The 26,518-nt window shown below is 46.9% G+C and overlaps 1 protein-coding gene across 1 annotated transcript in view; it reads left to right on the plus strand.

Moving 5' to 3' along the window:
• Window positions 1-26,518, plus strand: part of CDYL2 (chromodomain Y like 2) — a 171,160-nt gene that overhangs the window by 111,672 nt on the left and 32,970 nt on the right. The window contains exon 2 of the mRNA XM_037145184.2: window positions 6,491-7,079. Within this exon, the coding sequence (XP_037001079.1) occupies window positions 6,491-7,079 (589 nt within the window). The remainder of the gene's footprint in view (window positions 1-6,490; window positions 7,080-26,518) is intronic.

Below are 26,518 nucleotides of genomic sequence, written 5' to 3' on the forward strand. Positions count from 1 at the left end.
CCGCTCTTTGTCACAGCCCCTTTCTCTTTACCAACAAAGCACTTCCTGTCATTTGTCACCACATGCTCCTTTGTGCTCACTCATTTAAGGGCTGTGTCCCCCACCAGCCGGATGACTTTCCCGCTGGTGCAGTGTGGCCAGGTAGCTGTGGACTCCAGTGAGGAGTCAGATGAACTAGGGTCCCAGTCTTGGCTAGCTGCCTACTGACTGTGTGATCAGGAAAAGTTACCTACCTTCTGTGAACCTCAATTTCCTTACCTGTCAAACGGTGTTAGAATAATGCCCAGCCTAGAGCCCAGATATGAATGAAGGCGAAGTGTAACACCGTGTAAATAAGTACATAGCTCAGTTCCTGGAACTTAGCCTGTACTAATAATGGTGATTGTCATAATTAGTTTTACTAATGAGATGGCTATCCATTTGTCATTGTGGCATTGCTAACAATTGCATCAGAATTCTCCTGCCCCCCCTTCAGTAGAAGGGTGTATCGTATTAGCTGGGATCACAGAGCAGATGTGTTAATTAATGATTTGGGTGAACTCTGAGGGTCTCAGATTGCTTATCTTTGAAAAGAGAAGCTGGTGGGTGTGCGTGAGCACACAGTTTTTGAATATCGTCCACGGGGTGGTTAGTAAGTAAGTACGTGGAAAAGGGATGGGAATTGACAGGTTTGTCTCCATTTGAAGGAACTGAGCTTTAGGTCACGCAGTGGGGGAAGGGAGGCGAGGGCAGGGCACCAGGAGCAGAACACCTGGAGGCCCAGGTCTCTGTTGTCAGCTGGCACGTGGGGTTGGGGACAGTGGTGGAGATTGGGGGAGTCTGCGGGCAAGAAAGGATTTTGCAGACAGAGAATGGTTCAGTCCTACACAAGATCAGGTCCTGAGTAACCTGGGCTTTTGTTAGCATTGGAACAAATTAGAACTCTGGTTCTGTCTGAGATGCTCTGAGGAGGTGAGGAAAAGCAGGTTCAGAGAGACCCACACTGGCAGGAAAGAGATGAGGCCCCAGGAGATGGCACATTCAAAGTACGGTGAGGTGTTTGGGAGCCAGCTTTCCTCCAAGCTCCTTGTGGGCATTTGGGTCCTTCAGAACCTGCGATTGTTTTTCTGTCGCTGAGCTAAAAAAAAATGTTTAAACTGTGGGGGAATTAATGTTTACCAGCACTTTCGTTCAGGGATGTTCCATACATATCAGAGCAAGTCCACTGATCTCCTTGTGCTTTGTGGTGTTCAAGACACTTGACTCTCCCCGTATGTTTCCTTATCTTACTCCTTTCTTTCTTCCCACATCCTTGCAGGTGGCTGCTGCTGTTACTGCTACTACTGCTGTTTTACAGATGGGGACACTGAGGGGTTGGGCAACTTGCCCAGGGCCACGTGGCTAGAGAGTGCCAGGGCCAACAACTTCTCCTTGACAGCCCGCACATCAGGCTGTTAGGGATGATCCTGTGAAGACTGTTCATTGTTGGTATTGGGTTAATCTAAGAAGAAATGGGCTGTCAAGCCACCCAGTAGATGTGTGAATGGGACCAGGAGTGGAAACGGTGGCCTTTCTGTCACCCATAAAGCCACTTGTGACACTGTGACTCAATCCTTCGGTAACGAGGAGGGGGAAATACCAAGCTCCTCCCCCCCAGGATGGCTCCTAGTAGGCATGTAGTCGCTGCACCCTTGCTGAGTTCCCTGGCTTCTCAAGCAGCTTCCCCCCTTTGCATCCCGGTCTCCCACGCTGGGAAGGACTTATCTTATCGAAGTAGCTGGACTTTGTCTTCTTCCCAGGGAGGAATTGCTTATTCTGAGGGGGTCATATTCTGCAGGGTAGGGAAAACAGCCTGTCTTTAGATACCACCAAGATTTGTGTTCACAGGAGGATTTGCAGGATTCAGTGACCTTTACTGTGGAATGCAAAACTACTTATTTGTATATTCTCCACAGCCACCCTGTGAGGTATTCGCTGTTGCTTCTCCCCAGCTCGATGAGTCATCTGAGGCCCAAAGAGGGTTGGTAACTTGCTCAAGAACACACGATAAAAGACTTAGCAGAAGATTTAAGCCACGTAGTCTTGCTTCATAGTCTGCATTCTCAAATATTATATACCGTGCTCATTTTGATGAGTGAGTGCTGTCCATCCACCTATTTATCCCTGGACTCACCTCTCCACCCACTCTTTCACCCCTCGCCCATCTATCCCATCTATCCCATCTATCCCGTCGTCTCTCCATTTTATCTATCCTTTTATTCATCCCTGATTCTACTATCCTCCCATCTTTTCATCTGTCTACCAAGCATCCATTTTCCCATCTATCCATCCACCCACCCACCCACCCACTCACAAACCGGTTTATTCCTTGTGTTGGCTATTTGTTTAGCTTGGTTCTCTGCATCACGTTGGGAGCCAGGCATATGCTTTTGGAAGCTGAAGACCCTATGTCAACACAGATCCCTTAGCTCCAAAGAAATCCAGGCCTTGGGAACGCTTCTGTTTCAGGCAGGACAGGTGGCTTGTTCACCGTCCTCCCTCCGTAAACCTGTGGAGGTTCTCCCCTTTAACCTCCTCCAGATGTGCCAAGGTGCAGGCTTTTCTGGAAACCCTCTCAATTTTAAGCATTATCATAAATGAATACTTAGCTAGCCCCATTCCTTGACCCAGAAATCGGAAGTTGGATTAGTTCGGTATGATTTTACTTTTTAAAAACTTAGAGTTTTTGTGATACTTCTAAAAATTATGTAATAAATCTAAAACAGATGTTCACAGGGCATTTTAAAAGGAAAGAAATGTTAATAGAAACAGGGTGGTTTGATTTGAGAAAATCAGTTGAGGAAACAGTTAAAATTGTCTCTGAAGAAGCAGTATTATAAAGAGGTAGGGTGGCTTGGCTGTTTACATGTTTACTAAGTGCAAAGCAATGCAAGTCATTTAGTTACTTTGCATAGCCTCTGTTGTGGTAGTTTTGGAAATATGTTTTTATTATGGCAAAATTAAGCATAAAAATGTAAACATGTAAACATGAGCAGTCATATAATGAACTTCCATGTACCCACTACCCACTTGCGGCAATTACTAACAATAACTGCACCCACTTCTCTCGCTCACATTATTTTTTCTTTCCATACGTTTTGAGGGTTAAGTAAGGGTGCACTCCTCACATATTGCCTAACGTCCTCAGGTCAAAATCCCACTCTAGAAAAGTCTGTTATGTTGACATGGAACTATAAAGAACTTTTTAATGTAATTGTTTATACATTTTCATTGAATTTTAGATTTTTTGAGGTAGAGCATTGGCATTTTCTCTCATTTCTTTACAATAAAAAATTTAAAGCCAAAGCAAAGCTTAAAGTTTAATATGTGGACCCCCATATACCTTTCCCCTAAATACACTGGTTATTAGCATTAGGACTGGCATTTTCCTAGGTGTGTTTTTCCATGGGACTACTCGAAGACAGGGGAAATTTTCTTTTTTAAAAAATATATGTTATTGATTATGCTATTACAGTTGTCCCTTTTCCCCCCCTTCATTCTCCTCTGCCCAGCACACCCCCTCCCACCCACATTCCCACCCTTTGGTTCATGTCCATGGGTCGTACATGTAAGTTCTTTGGCTTCTACATTTCCTATACTATTCTTACCCCCCCCCCCGTCTATTTTCTACCTACCATTTATGCTACTTACTCTCCGTACCTTTTCCCCCTCTTTCCCTTTCCCACTCCCCTGTTGATAACCCTCCATGTGATCTCCATTTCTGTGGTTCTGCTCCTATTGTAGTTGTTTGCTTAGTTTGCTTTTGTTTTTGTTTTAGGTGTGGTTGTTAATAAGAGTGAGTTTGCTGTCATTTTACTGTTCATGTTTTTTATCTTCTTTTTCTTAGATAGATCCCTTTAACATTTTATATAATAAGGGCTTGGTAATGATGAACTCCTTCAACTTGATCTTATCTGAGAAGCACTTTATCTGCCCTTCCATTCTAAATGAAAGCTTTGCTGGATAGAGAATCTGGGATGTAGGTCCTTGCCTTTCATGACCTGGAATACTTCTTTCCAGCCCCTTCTTGCCTGTAAGGTCTCTTTTGAGAAATCAGCTAAGAGTCTCATGGGAACTCATTTGTAGGTGACTGTCTCCTTATCTCTTGCTGCTTCTAGGATTCTCTCCTTCATTTTAATCTTGGGTTAATGTAATTATGATGTGCCTTGGTGTGTTCCTTCTAGGATACAACTTCCTTGGGACTTTCTGAGCTTCCTGGACTTCCTGGAAGTCTATTTCCTTTGCCAGGTTGGGGAAGCTCTTCTTTATTATTTGTTCAGATAACTTTTTCACTTGTCCCTCTTCTTCTCTTTCTGGTACCCCTATAATTCAGATGTTGGAACGTTGAAAGATGTCCTGGAGGTTCCCCAGCCTCTCCTCATTTTTTTGAATTCTTGTTTCTTCATTCTTTTCTGATCAGATGTTTATTTCTTCCTTCTGGTCCAAACCATTGATTTGAGTCCCAGTTTCCTTCACAGCACTATTGGTTCCTTTATTTCACTTTGTGTAGCCTTTATTTGTTCATCCAATTTGTGACCAAATTCAACTAATTCTGTGAGCATCCTGATTACAAGTGTTTTGAACTGTGCATCTGATAGGTTGATTATCTCTTTGTCATTTAGTTGTATTTTTTTATCTTTGATCTATTCATTTGTTTGGGCCATTTTTTTTTTTGTCTTGATGGGCATGTTACATAGTAAGGGGTGGAGCCTTAGGTGTTCACCAGGGTGGGGCAACCCAGGTTTCTGGGTTGTGACACTGTATGTGGGGGCGAAGTCCGAGAGGGGACAGTGGTGCTTGCTCTGCTCTCTGCCAGATTTCTGTCACTTCCCACAAGCAAATTGGGCCCTTCTGGTGCTGATTCTCGTGTGGGGCAGGTTTGTGTACATTGTAGGACCCTGCGGGTCTCTGCAGCAAACTCTTCTGTGAGGCTGGGAGTTTCTCCTGCCACCTCAATCCCCACAGGTGTTTTCAATCAGAGGTTTGAGGCTTTATTTCCCCATGCTGGGGTCCCGGGTTGCGAGGTCCGTCTTGCTCTCCAGTTGTTTCTCCTGGTATATCTATGCATGAATGTGGGTCCACCTGCTCCACCAGCCACTACCATAGCCTTGCTGGCCAGCTACAGCCTTGCATGCCCCGCTCCACAATCCACCATTTCACTGGGTTCACCAGCCACCACCTTGTCTGCCAGGGTCTTCCAGCCACCACCTCGCCGCGAGTCCTCTCTACATGCCTGTCTCTGCCCCTCCTACTGGTCCGGATGAGTGCGTCTTCTTTAACTCCTTGGTTGTCGGACTTCCATACAGTTTCATTTTCTGTCAGTTCTGTTTTTTGTTTCTAAATTGTTGTTGTCCTTCTTTTGGTTGTGTGAGGAGGCACAGTGTGTCTACCTACAACTCCATCTTGGCTGGAAGTCTCAGGAAATTTTCTTATATGTGAAGGTACAAAGACAATAGCACATGGCTTTCCAACCAGATGGATTTGGGTTCAGATGTCACCCCCACCACCTCTTAGCTCTGCACTGTAGGCAACTTGCCTCATCCTCAGGCCCTTCATCTATCAAATGGGAGTCAGAGTAGTGTACACCCTGTGGGGTTATGCAAGGCACATAATAGGATCTCCACCAATTATTAATTATTACCTTGCTTCACAGTTACAGCCCCTGTGTTACAGCTTGGGGCTCAGGATGGCGGGAAATTGGGCTGTGTCATTCAAGTCATTTTTGACCAATAGGAAAGATATTTGTCATGAGAGAGGCCATGGTCTAATGGTGAAGAAAAATCTCGGGGGAGAGTGGTTCCAGTCCCAGCTCTGCCCTTACCAGCTTGGAACTTGATTGATCATCTTAATCTCTGAGCCCAAGTTTCCTCCCTGTAAAGTGGGGACAGAAAGATTATTTCCTGCATCGGGTTGTCGTCAGGGGAAAAGGAAATGGGGACATTCAGGCCCAGCATTTAGTAGAATGTCTGCCTCAAGTGTGCCCAATGAATGTTACTAGTCATTAGTATTATTTACAGTAAGGATACAACAGCATAGTGCCCACCACATGAATGCTCAGTAAATGTTATTACATATTATTATTATCATTATAAGTAGGGGTGAAAAACCAACACCAACTTGGTCTTTACAAGTCTGATTCTACTTTGGTACAATGACAGGAATGAAGATCTTTAGTGAAAACTTGCAGTGTGATTTCAAGCAAGAGTAAGCCTTGCATGGACAGACAGGTGCCACCAGCCAGGCAGAGCATCACAAAGTCATCATGGGACATGACCATGTTCCTTGGGTTCCATTCAGTGATGTCCTGAAGTAAACCAGTCATTTCAAACGCTCCTGGAAGTGTCCTGCTCAGTGAAAAGCTCATCCCATACCCAGGGCGGTGCTTCTGTCCTGGGGGCTTTCTTGTTGTTCTCGTTGTCTGGGACTGACGCTTTTCTTTTCTCTCTTTCCTGACTCTCCTCTTGTATCCCAGGTGGAAAGGATTGTAGACAAGAGGAAGAACAAGAAAGGAAAATGGGAGTATCTAATCCGATGGAAAGGCTATGGGAGCACGGAGGACACGTGGGAGCCAGAGCACCATCTGCTGCACTGTGAGGAGTTCATCGACGAGTTCAATGGGCTGCATGTATCCAAGGACAAGCGGATCAAGTCAGGGAAGCAGGTCAGCACCTCCAAGCTCCTGCGTGACAGCCGAGGCCCGTCGGTGGAGAAACTCTCCACCAGACCTTCAGAATCTGGAAAGAGCAAAAGCACTTCTCATAAACGGAAGCGAATCAACCCTTCCCTGTCCAAGCCCAAGAAAGGGTACCCAGCCAAGCCCCCTGCGGGAGGTGACCGGGCCGCCAAGACCGTGTCTTATAGGACTACTCCCAGTGGTTTGCAAATAATGCCCCTGAAAAAGGCTCAGAATGGGATGGAAAATGGGGACACCGGGTCCGAGAAGGATGAGAGGCAGTTTGGAAACGGGTCCCACCAGCCTGGCTTGGATTTGAATGATGTTGGAGAGCAAGACCTGGGCGAGTGTGATGTCAGCCACGCAGCACTGGCAGAGAACGGGCTCGGTACGTGGCTTGTCTTTCTCTTGCATTTGGCTCTGGCCATGGTGGATGGGGGGCTTTGTGTGCAGCCTAGGGAGATACACAAGACTCCCACCCCAACGCTGACTTTTAGCTAGGCTAGAACTCTCCCTTTGTCTCTCTCACCTAGGGTCATATGGACTTGGCCATGTGCCTACAGTGGTTACAGACACCCATTCGTGTGGGAGGGCAGGGAAGCCACTGATGCTCCAGCCAAGGCCTGGGATGGATACAAAATTCCCGACTGCACTTGAAAGCACCCAAGGCCATGGTAACCACCCTAGAACTTCTCCTGTGAGGGCAGCTCAAAGCCCTCACCCACCAGGATCCGAGACTTATGTCCCCAGAGGGCCAGTGCCTTTTGCGGGCAGCGTGTACCTCTCAGAGTCCTTGCCTTCAGTTTCCTGGGCTGCCCCCCTCAAAGCCACACAACTAAGTCACTGGCACCCTTGCGTCTGCCTGGACCTCCACACCCCAGTCCAAGCAGCTGACCCCACAGCCGGGAGTGAGCTCTGCAGGGTGGGGTGACAAGGAGGCCAGAGTGTGGGGCTGCTGCATCCCCCGTACTGATGCCTTATGGAGGCGAGGTCTGGGTTGAGGCCCATCCTCCTCACAACCAGTCTGGACTTGCAATTCCCCTCACCCATTTGTAAGCTGGAGCCTCTTGCCCCTCACCTGTAGCTAATTTGCCTGATGTGGCCCCGTGTCTTTGTCAGGTCCTAAATGCTGCCCTGTCCCCATCCTGTGCTAATCCTTTTCATTGGCACCTGCCTCCTTACTCCATCCTGGAAGCAACAGAGCAAAGATGATAGAATTCCCTCCCCCCCCCCCCGAGCAAAATTAAGGAGAGAGGAAGCAATGACCCAGGTAATTCAAGTCCCTAACCCTGACATTTGTCCTGTAGCATATTGCTCCTTGACCGAGTCCTTGTGGCCGAATCTTCCAGGTTGGCTGTCTGCACCCTCTGTGTGCACTCCCCCATTTCTTGGATACCTGTGTGGTTTTACTTGGGTACGTGGTGGCATTTTTCTCTTTAGCTGCTGGAACCCTAAGCCTTGGGACATCACCTGTGCGGGTGTGGAGAACCTGTGCCCAACAGGAGGGGCATCGACGGAACCCGGGTGTGTGTGGGAACAGGGACACCCGGGTGCTGGGGAGCGGGCCGGAAGAGCTCCCGAGGGCCGGGGTGATGGGGGCGGCTGCACAGTACACTGCGCTTTCCGAGTTCTCAGTGCTCTGAGCGCCTCCCGCTGGGGGGAACCTTGCCGGGGAATCTGAGCAATCCGCTTTGAGGCTCCTCTTTCTCCAGAGGAATTTCACCCAGACAGGATTTATTTAGCAGTCTCTGCCCCAGATTGATTCCCTTTTCCGTCTGGGGATCCCTGATGCTGACATGAGTCTGCCTGCTACCATATGTAAAGGCTGTTTGTTTTAAAAATTCATCTCTCTGGGAGGAGTGGGCTTGTGTAAATGAGGCCTGGCACAAACACCCGTGTTTGACGCTCTTGTGACAACTGCTGGCAGTAGAGGAACCCCTGGGGAGGGTGGCTGGCTTAGGGAGCTTCTGGGGCTCCTGGGGTGCAGGGGAAGATACCTGGGCATGATTCCCTGTACCTTGGCTAGTAGAATCGCCTCGTCCTGCTCAAAATGTGGCTGCAGAGTGAGAGGCAAAGCCTGAGGGAGGATGGTTTATTTGCTCACTTTAGCTGCCAGACTGCAGCCTGAAGGAGAGAAGCAGGGGAGAAGTCTGGACGCAGGCGCACCTCTTGTTCCCTGCAACTTTCCAAAGTCGGGCAGTGCTGCCTGCTGTTGGCGCTGCGTCCTGGGCCCTTGCTGGTGGCCCCCAGTTCATCATGATGGGGCATGCTGCCCCACGTTGGGGGAAGTAGGCAAGGACAAGCCTGCTTGGATCGGTGGTGTCCTTACTCACTTCCCACCTTAGTTCCAGAGTGCTTCTCCAGACCTTTCTCACCTCTGATCTCTCGTTGGCCTCATTTTTTCCCGTGTTCTTTATTCCACTCGGGCCCATGCCTGAGTGGAGAGGAGGAAGCTGCCTGTCTGTGTTTGGGGTGTTCCTGAAGGGCCCTGTTTAATCACATCCCGTAGCATTGGGGTCCTCAGGCTGAAGCAGTGGTTCTCAGGTTGCCCTTGTGTAAGATTACCTGGCTCCCTGTTAAAAATGCAGCTCCCGTAGAGTTGGATTTCCTGCATCTGGAGTGGAGCTCAGAAGATGGGTTTTTAATGAGCACACTGGGTGACTGTAGTGCATTTTGAGACATGCACTGTGGCAGTATGGGCGTGACAATGAAGTTTTACATCCAGTGTCAATTTTAATCAAATCTTTAAAAAAAATACAAAACAACAACTTCTAAGGGTTGGTCACTGTGTTAGCTGCTTGGAGTCTCATAATCAAAAAGATAGGTAAGGACTTATGCCTCTGAATCTTAAAATATATTTTACAATAAGTTCAGAGTGACTATCTCTAGGTCAGTGTTGAGAAAACTCCCAAGGATGGCTCATTAGAGGGAATGACACATATGTTATATACATGGCACGCCTTTGCCATACCCACCCTGACAACTTCTGTGGTCACAGGAATGATCATTGCCCCAACCCTGTCAGCCTTTAACACTCTAGTGAGAACTAGCTTACTGTTCAGGTGTTAGGGTGACTGGAGAGAATAAAAGACTGGGAATCTTTTCCAGAGAGAGAGATTGGGGTTCTTGGACAAGACCCAAACAGAGGGCATTTTGTGATTCTGGAAGTTTTCAGCAAGGGGTCAGAGGTATAGTCAATGCAAGCACATGGTTCTGCTTAGAGGGAAGCCTTGATGAGGCCAGTGTCATTGCTGGTGTGGAACCCTGAAGGTCCCCCCTTCCCCCACTTCCCTGACCACTTTTACCAGAGGATGCTGTTCAAAGGTTTTCAGCATGGAGGAGGGTTCAGCTTTGCCTGGCAGAAGGCGGATGGGGAGATCCTGGCTACACTTCCCCAGCATTTGTTTTGGGGGTGGCTGTTGCTTTTTATATGATTTTAACTTCTCTTTGGTGGATTAAGGTTCTGCATACAGAAAAGCAACTTATGTAACACGTTACTCATTTACTGCTGACTTCCCTGATCTGTGCTGTGGGAACAAGTGCTAAAGCAGGGCCCCTGAGGGTGTGTTTTGGTTTCAGACTGCATTTCCCCAGCAGTGTGTAGCGACTCAGTCCTGCTCTTGATTCCCATTCTTCTTCCCCCATCATGACAACAGCCCTGTGGTCCAGGACCATCTGCCTCGGTATCCCTTGGGGAGCTTGTTAAAAATGGGAACCACCCCAGATGAATGAATCAGATCTCAGGAGACAGGGTGGGGGTTATGCATTTTATATGCTGAATTTTAGCTGCTATGGATGTACATGTCCTGTGGACGGATGGTTGTAAGCGATGGTTCATAGATCCACTGGGGATAGATCCAAAGTTACTCCTTGGATTTTCGCCTTGTAAGTAGAAATGTGATTTGGTCCTTCGAAGCTTTAAAACCTGACATAATTTCTCCTTGCTAATGTACTGTCTCCCAGGCTTCTCCTTTTATTCCAAAACAGAGCAGTTTCATCTGTGTGGGAAAGCTTTTGGTTAGCTAACGCCTGTGGTCTGGTTTGGGAACACTGGTTAGTGCTATCTTATCTAAATAGGCCAAAGCATCAACATCTGGGCCTGTAGACCCAGATGAGCCGTCACCCTATGAAAACATCCCTAACTGGCGGCCACTGTGGCCCCCTGAACCCCAGCATAACACACAGATGCACAGCATTCTCCGAATTTCCATGAAGCCAATGAGTTTCCACTGTTGATGCTGATTTGATTTTTTTTTCAAAATTGTATTTATTGATTTTAGGGAGAGAGAGGAAGGGGGAAAAGAGAGAGAGAGAGAGAATCAATTTGTTGTTCTACTTATTTATGCATTCATTGGTTGATTCTTTTTAGTGTCTTGACTGGGGATTGAACTCTCAACCTCGGCATATCAGGATGATGCTCTAACCATCTGAGCTACCTGGCCAGGGCCATTTCTTTGAATGCTGAGTCTCCCAGGCACTGCATCCCAGACACTGACTCGTGTTTCGGAATCGCTCCTGCCATTGAATGACTCAGCCCACACCAGCGTGCAGCAGCATTTGCCATGTTCTCTCTTATTGATCTTGTAAAATGATCTCAGCTTTCACTTCCATAATGTTTATCTCTTCTCTTCTGCTCGCTCCAGTTGCCATGTTTTCAAAGCACGTCAAAAGTGAGCACGAGCGTGGGAAATGCCCTGTGACTTTCGAGAACCTAGGGCTCTCAAACACGAAGCCAGAGTCAGAGTCCCCTGGAGGGCATGTTAGAACACGGATTACTGAAACTGAAAAGCAAAACACAAGAAAGCAAACCAAAAACCCCACACAGAATGCTGTGCCAACCCCAGAGTTTCTGACTCTGGAGGTTTGGGGGAGAGCCTGAGAATCTGCATTTCTAGCAAGTTCCCAGATGCTTCCAGAACCCCTGCTCGAGACCAGTGAGCACCAAAGGCATTGAGACGTAAAGGGTAGATAGTGGTTGAGAACACCCATTGGTGGCATTGGGGGCCATTCGAAGCGCCTTTGGTCTGGACCTTGAATTTGCATTCTTGAGAATTTATAAATTGCAAGTCTGAGAGTATGGGAACTTCCCAGTGATGAGGCCTTGGAGTTTACAAAGTACGCTTTGTGATCCTCATCGCAGTGCTGCTCAGTGGTTGCTGTTGATACACCCATTTACTAGAGACAGCGGCTACAGATATTCAGGTTGGAAAGAGAAGGGAAATCCAGGCGGTTGGACTCCAGGGCTGGCCCTGCTGGGCCCCAAACATACCCTGAGTGGGGGTCAGGGAGTGCTGAGGGGCGGGGGCCACTTCCTGGACTCACCCTTTTGTTTATTCATGGATGGATACAATCTTTCCAAACCTGGCGTACTGTGACTAACTCTATGCTGTTCAATTTGAAAACCTGGGTGAAAGGGTCAATATCCTGGAAAAAAATACAACGAACAAAATAAACTCAAGGAGGATGGGAAAACCTGAATAGTGCAATACCTACTGAAGAAATTTAATCAGCTATTGCAAAGCTCTCATAGAAAGCAGAATTTTACAGGCAAGCCTGCCCAAATACTCTAGAACAGATCATCTTTCTCTTATCCAAATGGTTGCAGAGAACAGAAACAGAAAACTCTTACACTCTTACTGGTCCTTTGATGAGACCAGTATAACCTGGATTTCCAGACCAGACCGGACAGGAGAAGCAACGGAAATTAGGGGTCAGTTGCACTTGAAGATGTAACTGTTAAAGCCCTGGCTAAACCTCCTGTTCTTGTTACAGTCTCAATACTTCGTCAGTCACAGTTTTGACTGTGCCTGGAACTTCTCACTTTGTGCTCTGAACTCAGCCCTAGTTCATGACCTTTAGAATCACCATTGCTTTTCAAGGTGCCCAGCTTGTCCATGGAAGAGGCCGAGGGGAAGTTGGCTCTGGACAGCCCAGGCGTCATGGGGAGTGGCCCCAGGCCATCTAGTAAATCACAGAAAGCCCACAGGGGGCACCCACTCTGCGGCCTCTTGTTCACACAGGTATCCCTTTCCCTGGGCACAGCTGTTCTTTTAACATACTTCGCACACCCACTCCCAAGCCAGCAGACTTTGACCAACCCTTTTGTTTTTCAAAAGTGGGTCATTTTCCAGACCAGTAACAACAACATAAACCTAAGGGGTAATTAATGTTTTGTCTTTCAAAGCATGGCAAGTAAGTGACTTGTGCTAATGAATGAACTTAAAACCCTTTTATGTGGTAATGTGAACACCAGTCCAACTTGGCCACTGTCTCTGAATGGAAAGTGCCAGACTGTGATGGAAAATCTGACTGTGAACTTGACCCATGGCAAATCCAAGGGGGAAATCGACTCTCCCAATTGGTTCCCCGATCCTGGATTTGATTTTGGCATCCAAAAGAGGCTGATGGAATCTTGACTACTGTCAAGGTTCGGAAATAGACTAATCTAGACTAATTTCCCTGCCAGCTCAGATATTATTTTCCTCTCTCAACTAACTAAAACAACAATAACAATAATAAGAACAATAATAACAACAACAAAACGCCTTAGGAACTGTTTCTGTGTTGCCATTTAACATCAGTGGTAAACCAAAGACCAAAGTAAGCAGAGCGGGGAGTAGGAGCCCCACCCACACCCCAGGTACAAGCAGTAGGGGTCCGCAGAGGGTCTCAAAACAATAATAAAAATCAGTTTGCCACTATTGGTGAAAAGCTTCTCCTCTCATTTGAGGTGAACCCCCAGGCCCATGGTCTGCCCCACCCCCACCCCACTGCTCTACAATTATTGTGGTGCGAGCTCCTTCTGGAGGCTCAGTCTCGTTCTTTGTGTCTCCCGTCCCGGGTATCATTTAATCTCCTCTGTGGTTTTTGGATTTAGCAATTGAACAGCATAGAAACACAACAAGGTCAGCCACGAATGGCCTTATTTCTGGGTGGGGAAACTGAGGCCCCGAGAGGTTGAGATAAACACCAAGGGGAGGAGTTGGGGTATGGGGTCCGGACTGGTGGTGCTGAAGCTGTCAGGGGTCTGTGACTCATTTTATAAAGGGAAGAATGCACTTCCGGGATTTAGGTTCAAACCAGCAAACCTTTCCCTGGGACCTGAGAACATTCTGGCTAGGACCCCTGGGCTTTCTTTTGAAACACCTTCTGTGGTTCCAGAGATACTGACTTGCTCTCAGGAGGTGGAGTCTCTGGTTCTGAGTGATTTTCCCCTGGACTTCAGATGAAAAGACACACACACACACACACACACACACACACACACACAGCCAAGGCCTTGACCGAGAAGGTGACATCTGAGTAAAGACTGGAGGTGGTGAGAACACCCCACTTTTAGAGGCCCAGCATTTTCTAGTGTGCAGACAAATTGTCCTCTCTCGGATGGACGTTTAGGCTGCTCCCAAGGACACATCCTGTTGCCAGCCCAGGCATTGCCAGCTATTGTCACACTTTCCCAGCCTCTGTTGTTTTGGTTTTAGTTCGCAGACAGGGGTGAGCATCTTCTCGTGTTCCTACTGCTTGTGTTTCTGTCCCTGGGGGTAGCCCAAGGGCAGTGGGGCCAAGTGGAGAGGAGGTGACACTCAGTGATGGTGGTGGACAAGGGTGTTTGGCCATGTTGCTGCAGGCAAATTGCTTAGCTTCTCTGGGCCAAATTTTTCATTCATAAGATGCAGAAATAATCATATCTCATGGGGTTGGCGTAAAGAATAAGTGATTTAATCCATAGAAAGCCCCTAGAATATTACATGGCACATGATAGACAATAGATAAATAATAGCTATTTTTATTTCAGTCATTCGTCCATTTTTCTACCTGTCTTTGGATCTTCCCATTTGTTTTTTAGAGCACTTTACATATTCTGCATACGAGTCCCTCATTATATATGTTAACTCAACCAGTGCTTACCAGGTAGCTGCTGTGTAACAGGAACTAGACAAATCATTGAAACACCTTCTACCATAAAGGAGGTATGCAGAAGATACCGAGGGACCTAAGGCAGAGGCACCTAAGCAAGCTTGGGAAGGGAGTCAGGAGAGGGCTTCTTGGAGGAGGTGATACACAAGCTGAGTCTGAAAGCATGAGCCAGAAAGAATGAGGAAAGAGGCAGGGAGGGCGGGTGGCGATGAGGGGGGCACAGAGCCCGGGATCAGCACCTGGGGGTGTGGTGCCAGATCACAAAGACTACAGGAGCCCAGCCAGTTCTAGACCACCCTGCGGGGGAGTCTGAAGCTGCAGGGAGTTCCCTGTGCGGTAGGGTTTGGCTTGAGAACCGGGGAGATGGAGCCTGTGGTAGGAGGGTGTTTCGGATTCTTTCTGGAAGGGGCGAGGAAGTCCTTAGGCAGCCCACACTCTCCAGGTCTGCCTCGCACCCTTCCCCACTCCGGTCCCCTGGGCTCTGCACCTGTGTTCTGCACCTCACCCTCCCCTCCCCTCCCCTCCCCTCCCCTCCCCTCCCCTCCCCTCCCCTCCCCTCCCCTCCCCTCCCCTCCCCTCCCCTCCCCTCCCCTCCCCTCCCTCCCCTCCCCTCCCCGTGTGACTAGTGACCTCTTCCCATCCTTCATGGCTCACTCAAGCAGTGGTTCCTCCATGGAAACCTTCCCTGTCTCCCTTGTAGATCAGCTTCCAGTTTTCTTTTCTTTTTTTAATTATATTTTTATCCTCACCTGAGGACAGTTTTTCATTGCTTTTAGAAAGGGAGAGAGAGAGAAACACTGGTGTGAGAAACATCAGTTGGTTGCCTACCATACGCACCCAGACTGGGATTGAACCCACAACCTAGGTATGTGCCCTGAGTGGAACTGAATCAACCAAGTCAGGAGGCTCCAACCAACTGAGCCACACTGGCCAGGGCTCCACTTCCAGTTTTGTTTGCATATGTAGAACAGAAATTTCCTCACTGAGAGCACTCACTTCCATTCGCAATGGTTACAACTAATTACTTGAATGATCACTGCCTCCCTCACTAGATCATGAGCTCTGCCAGGGCTGGCATGGTCTCTGTTTTTGCTCACAGTTGTATCTTCTGCACCTACCAGTGCCAAGCACATAATAGGTGCTTAAGAAATACCTGCCAAAGAGGGAGGGAATGAATGAATGAATAGACAAGAGGAAGCAAGAAGTGTTTCCTGCTTAAGATGTGGGTCCTGAGGCCCCCCCGCCCCGAGAATTCTCCCCACACCTGTCAAATATTCCCATCACTGTCTCAGCATCGCCATCCGACCCGGGCTTACCTTACGATCTCACCTTGCTCACCCTGCCGCTGGCACCGTGTTGTGGAGAGCTAACGGTTTGTCAGGGCTCTTTGCAGCAGCTGAAGAATTCCCTTTCCCTTGTCTTGTCTGACAGTTGTTTTCACCATCTGCCATGATGGCCCGACTTGCTACGCTTCTCCACCCTTAATATTCACGCAGTCTCACCAGCTCTTAATTAAGCGCCTGGGCTCATCCTCCACCACCGCCCCCTGCCCCCTGCCCATTTCACTCTCCATCAAGGTTTTGAGGATCATTCTTAGTAGAGCGCGTTTCATTTGGGGGGTATTTTGTGTAGTTTTTTTGCTATGGAAGAAACAGATGCAGTGGACTTCTTAATAGAAGTCCCAGTTACAGAAAGAATTTGGAGGTTTCTCTTTTAAACTTGCCCTGAACTTTGGAGGCAGCATGGTGAGGAAGAAACTGGAGAGAGCGAGTGTGGGCTTTGGAGATGGAGGGTCTGTGAATTCAAGTACAGACTGTCTCTTGCCGAGTCGATGACTCTAGACAAGTCTCACCAGTTGAGGAGCCTCAGTTTTCACCTCTGTACTATGGGAATAACAATACCTACCACAAAGGATTAAGTAATGGGTCCCAGGTCACAGTCAGCGCTGAGTGAGTGTTAATTTCTCTTCTCCCCTTTTCTTAGACCATACTTCCTGTGGGTGCCTTGCTTTACTCAAAGGTGTGCTTTCTCATCAACACTAGGATATTGCCCTAGCGTGGCTCAGTTGGTTGGGCATTGTCTTGCAAAGCAAAAGGTCACTGGTTGGATTCCCAATCAGGCACATGCCTGGGTTGTAGGTTTAGTCCCCGGTGGGGGCACCTACAAAGAGGCAGCCAATTCATGTTTCTCTCTCATGTTGCTATTTCTCTGGCTTCCTCCCTCCCTTCCCCGTCTCAAAAAATAAAATCTTTAAAAAACGATTAGGATATTAATTTTTATTCTGCTTACATAAACCAGCAAGGAGAGTTCAAGAGGCCCTGCTTCCGGGCACCAGGATGATTGGTCCCGTCACTTCTGTCCTCAGTGGAAGTCAGTCTGGAGTCTGCTGCCTGCCACCTTGGTGACAGCGGTATTGAGTTGGAGGTTCCTGTCCCTACGTTAGTTCTTTCTTCTTCCGTAATACAGAAGTCTGGTGGCTTTTCCCACCTTCAGCCCCTTTCTCAGTTCTCTCCCACTTCTTCACACTGGTGAAGAGTGATTGGTGGTGATTTCCCGGAGGTTAAACAGGCTGTCCCATTGCTGGTCTGGCTTCCTGCGGTGACTCCTCATAGCACCTGGTGGTGAAAGAGAAATAATTGGTCACAGGTGCACTCAGCGGTTGTATGTGCCAGGTGTGGTCTGGGTGCCAAGGCCATGGTCATGTGTAGCTGTTGGGTGCTGTCCTTGCCCTGTTCACAGCACACCACGGTGTGTGAGCGCCGTGTGTGCGAGTACAGAACCCCCTGCGGTGAGGAGATGAGCGAAAGGGCTTCCAGGTGGAGGCGGCATCTGACCCGAGACCTAAAGGACATACAGAGTTTAGACAAAGAGAAGGAATAGGGTTCTAGGTGGTAGGAACTGTATTTTAGTAGGAAGATTTGTAGAAAACATGTAACATCTACTTTGGACATCATGAGTGAGCTCCGTTTATGCTTTCTTCATGTAATGACTGCTAGAAGCCAGCATGGTGTTCCTAGAAGTGAGTCACTGTGTGCCTTGCTCTGAGAATATGATCATGGATGGGACAAGATGCTTACAATTTAGGGAAGAAAACAAATAGGAAAAACACAAACATAGTGACAATTCCCACACCACGTCAAAACGGCTGACATTTCTTTCCTGAGACCATGCGATGAGCCACGCCCTGTCCTAAGCATAGTAGTAACTCCGTTCATCCCAGGAGGTAGGGCCTCTTTCTCTCTTCATTTTACAGATAAGAAACTGAGGCATATGGAGGCGAGTGACTTGCCTGTGCTGTGGTCTCCGAGTTAGTGGGTGGTTATTCCAGGGTTCAGATGCAGTGGGTCCAGCTCCAGGCCTGTATTCTTAACTGCTGCTACCTGGATGCGTAGAGAGCCATCCCATGGTCGGGAAGTCTTTTTTAATCCTTAGCCTTTTGACATCATTTTTTTTTTTCCCTTAGAATTCAGTCAAAGAGGTATTTACTTTGCTCCCACTGTGTGCTGAGAACTGGGGATAGAGAGATGACTAGCCTCTCTTCCAAAGAACTTGAAGCTAATTAAGCTAATTAAGGGATCATATTGTCCCAGTTCTCCCAAATGAGCTGAGCTTGCTGAGAACTCAGGAAGGGCCTAGACAGAGTGCCGCAGGGGCCCAGGGGTGCCCCGTCCCTGGGCACTCGGGGAGGAAGAGACAGCTTGTGGAAGAGAAGCGACTCTGGTGGCCCTGGGGACTCCATGTGTGAAGGTAGATGGAACGCCGTTCTGGGCCGTGGGGACAGCTGAAGCAAACGGTCCAGCAGCAAGAAAGTTTCAGAGAACCTTCAGCAGTCCTGGAAATGAGACTTTCCGGGGCAGCAGTGGGGGTTCAGGTTGGAAAATAGGATGAGGCCAGAAGCTAGAGTTTGGGAGCAGAGCAGTGTGGCAAGAAAAGTGAGAAAATGGTTTTTCAGTGATGGAGCTTTATGCTTTGAAGACCTCAGAGATCTTTGTCCGTCTGCCAGTGTTCCGGCCTCATAGTGCTTTCAGGGTTGGCATGGCGGAGGAGGGTTTTAACATGGAACACGTGATTTAACCTGTGGACAAAGGTCCTTTTAACCAGGTTATTTTGCATTCAAAGTCATACTTTGCTGTTCAGGCAGCTGACAATAAGCATCAGAAGATGTGTATGATCATCACTCTCAAAAATTCTAAGAAATCTTGAAACCCAAACTTTCTTGAAATTCGTAGTGCGTGAATTTTCTCAGGAGGCATAGTTATGCTAGATGATGGTGAACATGGGCTAAGGAAGATTTCACAAATGTACCTGCAAATGTGAGCTTTGTTGTTGAATTCTGCCCCGAGATCAGGGATTCTGTGGGGACAGTTGAGTTCTGGGACAGTGACCAGCAGAGGAATGCCGAGTTCAGGTGCAGGTGAGGCACTCTGAACTCTCAGGACATGCGTGGGTGCAGTGACTGGGGTTTTTCCCAACTTTAGTCCCCTTCTCCCACCTCTGAGGATCCCGCCTTACCCAGCTGGCTCCTGGTGAAAGAAGCTGCTGTCCCCAGCTGCCGAATCCAGTGGGCCGGGACAGAAAAGGGTCTTGACACGTAAACTTTGCACCGTTGCACTTCCCCTCTTGGTGCACTCCCAGAACGGTTCGCCACGCTTTAGGGATCTTTGGTGAGTCAACCACAAACTAGGAAACGGTTCTCGGGCCCAAGAACTATCGCTTTTCTAAGAACTGCAGCTGGAAAACCCTAACCCCACAGTCAGCAAAGTGATGGTTTTACCCAACTGTGGAGCCAGTGAGTCTTCTCTTCTGCTTTTTCAGGCCTACTTTCCACCCAACCCTCCGCCTTGCAGCCAGAGGGCTCCAGTGTGAATTGCCCTCATGGTGGTCCCAGCCCTCACTCCTCACTTCTGTCTGTGAATTGTGTCTGCTTCCCACGATGGGGATCAGGACTGGAATGCCGAGCAGAAGGGACAGGAAGGGAGATGCCCGGCCCTTGGTTTTTCTGTAGGGGCGAGCGGCAGGTTCGTTGCAGTTTCCTTGTCCTGATCGCCAGCTGCTCACTCTCGTGCTCTCTGTTGGCCGGGAGGTAGGAACCTCTATAGGTCTAGCACTTATTTTTTTATCTGCTCATTCATTTATTGGACAGTGATTGAGCCCCTTCTGTGTGCACTGTTTCCAAAGATGTAGGAATGACTAACACGTCCCCTGCCTTTAAGAATTTGCCTTTAAGAGTCAGACATGTCAGGATTTGCAAGATAATTATCCTGCAGAATGATTACTTGCACTGTAAAGACTGCAAAGAAAAAGGAAGATGTACGAACAGCCAGGAGAAGAGGGGTGAGCTGCTCTGCAAGAATCCCTGAGCAGTTCACGGCAGAGCTGCAGGGGGAAGGATGGGAGTGAGAGGGGAGGAGCGTTTCAGGGTGTTATGACTTCTTCCTTCTGTGTTCTGAAGGCTCAGACCACCAAAGGTGTTACTATTTTCTTCGCAAGGGAAGGAAACTTCGGAGCACTCACACCGTGCCCTCTCCCCTGGCACTTTGAGAGGTGAGATCTCACCCAGCTGTTGTGAGGCAGGAGGGCTGCGTGTGATACAAGTACAGAGCCATCTAGGTGCGCGATCGACCTGATTTCAGAAAACCAGCTTTTTCATGTATACAACTAACACAAAGGACTGGAACTGGGGTGAGCACCATCAGGAGTGGTAATGATGAGGTTGGTGTATGGTAGGATGAGGCTGCTCTGCTTAGTTTCCCCCATTTGTTATTCGCTCACGCACTCACTTGAGCACATTGTTGAGCAGTTTCCGTCTTCCAGGCACTGTGCTCGGTGCTGCACACACCAATATGCATAGCTCTGGGGCTTGTCCCCCCAGAGCCCACAGTCTCATGGGGGCATCAGGCAGGTGCATAACACAGGGAGGGAACCAAGTGTAGTAACTAAATTTTTTTCCTGCTTTTTCAGCAAAGACTGGGAACTTAGGAAGAAAAGCAAACAGCTCTCAGCTGACACTAGCAGGGGGGGCCTGAGACCAAGTTAGATGTCAGAGTCTTGATGCTGGAGTCAATTTAACATCCAGTTTAAAGATGATGGAGTTTGAACCCTATCCTGGCATTTCCTCGTGGCGTGACTTTGGGTTTGGTTTTCTCTTCTGTAAAGTGGGGATAAAATAGTGTCTTACGGGGACTTTATTAGGACTAGATGAGGTAAGCCATGTAAATCACACAGTAAGCACGCGACAAAATAAAATATTGCGGTATGGTGAGCAATTGAGAGAGAGGACTTTGAGGTTGTACTGGCCCCGGAAGTCTCCATTTCGGATGGTTCTCAGCAGGTGTTGACGGCTCCTAGCCCAGCTGCCCATGTAACAGAAGACTTTGCACGCGTGGACCTGGCCAGATAATCCATCTCTCAACTGGGGACAGCATCCCGTAGTGACCTGTCTCAGCTTTTCCTTCCTTCTTCCCTGTCCAGGGGGAGTTCCATGCTCTTCTCTGCCTGGGGTGTGACATGTGCTTGGTGGAGGACGTGGGCATGGACCCTTAGCCCTCTGTGAAGTAACCCTGTCTCCTGAAAATGATGCTGTGTGGCAGCAGTGCCCTGCCATCTGTCCCATCTGTCCAGTCCTCTGTGGCCTCCTTCCGTCTTCCCAGAAAGCTCACCCCTAGTCTTAGGGCAGCCCCCCCTTGTTTTTCAGATAACAGGTTTGCGTTTGTGTTTATCTTACAAACTGCAGTATGTTTCCTGACACGGCTTTTATTGCTGCACATGGACAACCATGCGCCATTTCTTAACACTTGCAGAGTCATGTCATTTCTTGGGCGATTGGGCAGGCTTCTTCCCCTGCTGGCAGAGTCGAGATGCCTTCGTCTGTCTCTGAGGGTCTCTCCCCAGGGGATCTTCAACACATCTGGATCCTTGATTCTTTTGTCTAATCTGACCACCTTTATCTTTTAATGTGAGTTAAATCTGTTCCGATTAATGATTTATTAATATGCTATTGGGGTTTTCTCTCCAGTTCTGCATTTTCCTTTTAGAGTTCTGTTTGTCTATTCCCTGTCCCATTCTCTGACCTTTTTATGCTGTTTTTTATTGAGCTGATGTGTTTTATATCTCCCTGGGCTGGTTTGGAAGCTGGCTGTAAATTATATTTTTATTCTTAAATTTTAGCATCCGTACTTAACTATAATGTTTCCTAATATGATGCCCTCCCATTGAATATAGCAAGGAGGACCCTTTTTGGCTTTAACTTCTCCCTGTGCGCCTTCTTCTCATTTTGTCTGCCCAATGTTGTTAAACACCAAACATTATTTTTATTACTTTTGCAGCTAATTATATTTACTGAATTTGTGAAAATCAACTTTGTTTTTTTTTATCATATCTTCCCACGAATTACTTTTTTTTGCTGAAATTTCTCTTCATAATTCTTTTAGAGGCTGCAGTAGATAAAGTCTTTTAGTGTTGGGGGTGTCTGAAAATGTCCATGTACTGGGTCCTTTAAATGCTCTTTTAGCTGGGTATAAAATTGTTGGCTGAAGAACTTTACAGTTACAGCAGTTTGGTGGTAGGTCATTTCTTTATGATCTACCCCACTGTCACTGCTTTTGCTATCAGTTTGTCATTCCGTTTAGATAATGTGATTTTTCTCTCCATGCTGTATTTTAAGATCTTTTCTTTCCTCCATGACACTCTGCAGCTTTATTATCATTTGTCTTTTGTCCTCCTTAATCCTCAGAAGGCTCTTTTAAACAAAGAGCCTGTCTTTTTTTTTTTTTAATTTACTTTTAGAGAGAGGGGATGGGAAGGAGAAAGAGTGGGAGAGAAACAACAATGTGTGGTTGCCTCTCATGTGTCCCCTACTGGGGACCTGGCCTGCAACCCAGGCATGTGCCTTGACTGGGAATCAAACCGGTGAGCCTTTGCTTCACAGGCCTGTGCTCAATCCACTGAGCTACACCAGCCAGGGCAAGAGCTTGTCTTTTTTTAAGTTCTGGAAGATATTCAGCTGTTTTCTCTTCAAATATCCCTTTCCTGGAATTATCCCTTGTAGGAATTTTAATTTGATTCTTACTTGCTGATTATTTGTTTTTTAAATCTAACTTTTAGTTTTGAAACAATTTCAAATATACAGAAAACATTGTAAAGAACTCCTTTCCAGATTTACTAGTTTTTAACATTTTGCTCTTTGCTTTCTTTCTGTGTGGGTACATGTATGTGTGTGTGTGTAAGTATATTCACATATATGCATACATGCACATTCATATCTTACATGCAAGTGATTATACAAATTATTCTCTTTCTGAGCCCCTTAATATTTAGTATGGGTATTTTATAAGAAAAGACTATTAAGTCAACATAGTACAGTTATAAACTTCAAGACATTTAGCATTGATAGTTATTTAATCTGTGGTCTATATTTCAGTATTCTCTATTATCTCAATAATAATTGTTAGGTAATTTTTCCTCTGATATAGAATTTGGTCCAGAATCCTGTGATGGCTTTAGTCATGTCTCTTTAGTCTCCTTGAATCTGGAACACTTGCTCGGTCTTCATTGTCTTCAGTGACACTGACGTTTTTGGATACTGCGAGTCAGTTATTTTATATAGTGTCCCTCACTTTTGGTTTGTCTTGTGTTTTCTCAAGATTAGTTATTTCATTTCCACTGAAATACTTAATATGATGATGTTCTCCCTTATCCATCTATCATTTGTCTGTCATTTCACCAAGTGTCAGTACAGTTTTATGCAACAGTTTATTATCCATTTACTGCCCTTTTATTTTATGCAACAGTTTATTATCCATTTACTGCCCTTACTTATTTTTATGTTCCAACTATCCCAGATTTTGCCTGTGGGGCCCCTTAGAGCTGCCTCTTATGTCCTTATGACTGGTTATTCTTCTGGCCACTTTCTCATTTTCAGGCACAGTAAGATTTCCTAGCCCAACTTTCTCCTTGCTGGCTCAGCCCTGGAAGCAGCCATTTTTCTGAGGACCCCTGGTTTCTTTTAGTTGGATTTGTATTTAGAAGCCAGTATCTAAGTGTGCTCATTGCCATTAGAGGTTTATTTCTTCTAAGCCCTCTCAGCTGACAGAGCTAGGAAATGTATATCATTTTAAAACCATGAGTTCATACTGATACCTCCGCTTCCATTCTAATCCCACTGGATTATTCCTTGCCTTCCCCATTTCATATTTGTATGTCTCTTTTTCCATGGAGAGGACTCTGTCTCTCCATAACATTTACTCGTTTGCTCAACCCTACACTGCTCGTAAAATAACTTTGGTGTTGCTCCACCCATACCACTAGGAAAAGCAAACCCAGTAAGAAGAATTCAAGATTCGTTTGCAGAGATCTAGTTAGAATATTGCATTCAACATTTATCTGTATTGATTCTCCCCCGTTCTGTGTACTTATGTTATGCATTTGAAATATGATTAATTGCTTTCTATTTGATTTTCCCCATATTTGTCCATTTTAGTTTTGTAACCTGCTTTTACATACTTCAGACAATTAAAGCAAAAAGATACGCTCAAAGAAATGTCCCTCTCTCCCCATTTCTTCGACTCGGCTCTCCCTGCCAGTCAGCTGTGGATAACGAAGTTTATTGTTTTCTGTATTCTCTTCCTGTGTTTCTTTTTGCAAAAAATAAGGGAATGCATTTACTTCCCCTCCTTTCTTACAGTAAAGGTAAAACACTTTTGCATGTGGTGTCCCTCCACTTGACGATATGTTTGGAAATCACTCCTTGCTAGTTCATAGAGATAGGTCTCATTCCTTTTTTTACTGTTGCAAAGTACTCCATTGTGTGGATACACGGTAATGTAGTTCCCTGATCCATGCTTACATATTTAAGTACTTTGCAATATTTTGCAATTGTAAATGATGCTGTAAAATAATCTTACACACATATATTTTTATGCTGCGAGAGGCATAGCTTCTTGCTAAATTTCCAGGAGTGAGATTGCAGGGTGGAGAGTAAGTGCATAAACGGTTTGTTAGATGTCAAATCCCTTCTGCAGCCCTTGCTGCATTGTGAGAATGTACGACCCCCCCCCCATCCTCACTAGTGAAGAAAGTGTTGGGATTTTTGAACTTTTGCCAACCTAGTGGGTAGAATGGTATCTCAGTATAGTTTTAATTTGTATTTCTTTTACCGTGAGTTTAATTTGCATCATTGAGTGAAGTTGAAAACTTTTCTTATGTTTAAGGGCCATTTTATGTAACATTTATGGATTTCTGTTCCTATTTTCTGTCCATTTTTTTTCTTGGAGGACATTTTAGTCTTTTTGTCCTCAGGGTTTATTATTTTTACAGTTTGGGGATCTTTTGTCTTCTCTCTGTGATATGCAACTATTTTTTTCCCTATCCATCATGTGCTTTTTAATTAGTTCTTTACCTTTCCCTGTTCTCGTTTCCTTTCTGTCTGCTTTTGTGTGAGGATCCCTTGTTTATTTTAAATGAATGTTTTCCTTGTATCTCTCACTTTGAGCATTCTAAATATTCTTATTTTAAAGTCCTTGTCAGATCGTTTCATGATACTCATTTGTATTTTACTTGGAGTATTCATGTCACAAGTGTTGATTCGGTTGGCTAGATGTCTAAGCATTAGATATCTTCACGGTTTGGAATTTTGGTGTACAGGCTCATTTCAAGAAGGAAGTTTCTTTTTTTATTCTTTGCTTTCTCCCCACCCACACTCCCCAAGAGTTGTGTTTGCCCCCACCTGGCCCCGAGCTCCCAGTTCAGCCTTAGCCTTGGGCAGCTCATGGGTTTGCTGTTGTGGTTGTGCCTTCACGGAGGGGCCTCACGCCACCCCCTGATGTCAGGCCATGGTGGGACTCGGTCCCCTCTCCCATCTTGTGAGGGAGAAATTCGGTCTTGGCTGCCCCCGAGTCTACTTCCTGCCCGGCACTCCAGCTTCCCTCGCTGCTTTGTTAATGTTTCCCCCTCTCACACCCAGACAAGTATCTTGTTGGTGAGCCCAGCATTTGTCTGGGTGTTTTGGAGCACGGGGCTGTGTCAGAGCGTGATGTTACAGAGCCTTCTGAACCACAGCCCTCCTCTGTATTCCAGAGGAAGGAATGTGAGAAGTTTCGAAGGGACTAGAAGGAAGGAGAGCAGTGTGATGGGGGTGTCCCAGAAATGTACCACACACATCATTTATTTTACTTTACAACAGTTCTGTGAGGCAGGAATGGTTTTTCCTATTCCACACACGGGAAGTGGGCAGCACAGAGAGGGGAGTGAACCACTCAGTCTAACAGCCCATGAGAGGGGAGGCCCAAATGCTGGCCTGTCACTGGGTTTCACGCTGCCCTCCAGGCTCAGCAGAGCCGCCAGTCCCCTGAGCCTGGACCGCTGCCTTGGCCCGGGTCTGTGCTACAGGCTTAGAGGGAGGGTGTGGTCCGGGAGCAGGCACGTCCTGGCTCTAAGGAGCCACCAGTTAATTCCTCTTTGAAATGACTTGATGTCCTTCAGCTGACATTTTGCAGTGCCTAGGATGAGCTGGGCACTTGCTAATTCCCATATCAGGTCTGCAATTGAAATATCTCACAACCCTGAAAAGCATAGACTAGTGACCCCACCTAATGGTCAAGGAGACTAGTGCTCAAGAAGCTCCTGTGACTCTCCAGCTTCTCCCCATTAGCCAGCACAGGGCTGGGATGTTTGTGCTGTTTGGCTGCAAAGCCCTAACCCCCTCTGCTTCTGACATGTTCTGTCTCCCACGACACTTTCCCTGCCAGCTTGCTGCAGTCTTTCGGAAGGGATGAAGCCCCAGAAAGGGTCAGGTCTTGAGGGCAGCTTGGTGTGAAGTTCCTCCATTGGGCTCTGGGGGGGTGCCTTTCCTCTGTCTCTTAAAACACAGGGCCCGTTTTAGCCACTCCCAATCAGAAACGGGGTCTAATGCAG

The sequence above is a fragment of the Artibeus jamaicensis genome, unplaced genomic scaffold, assembly GCF_021234435.1.
Source record: "Artibeus jamaicensis isolate MK-2021 breed Jamaican fruit bat unplaced genomic scaffold, CSHL_Jam_final contig_464, whole genome shotgun sequence".
Taxonomy (NCBI): domain Eukaryota; kingdom Metazoa; phylum Chordata; class Mammalia; order Chiroptera; family Phyllostomidae; genus Artibeus; species Artibeus jamaicensis.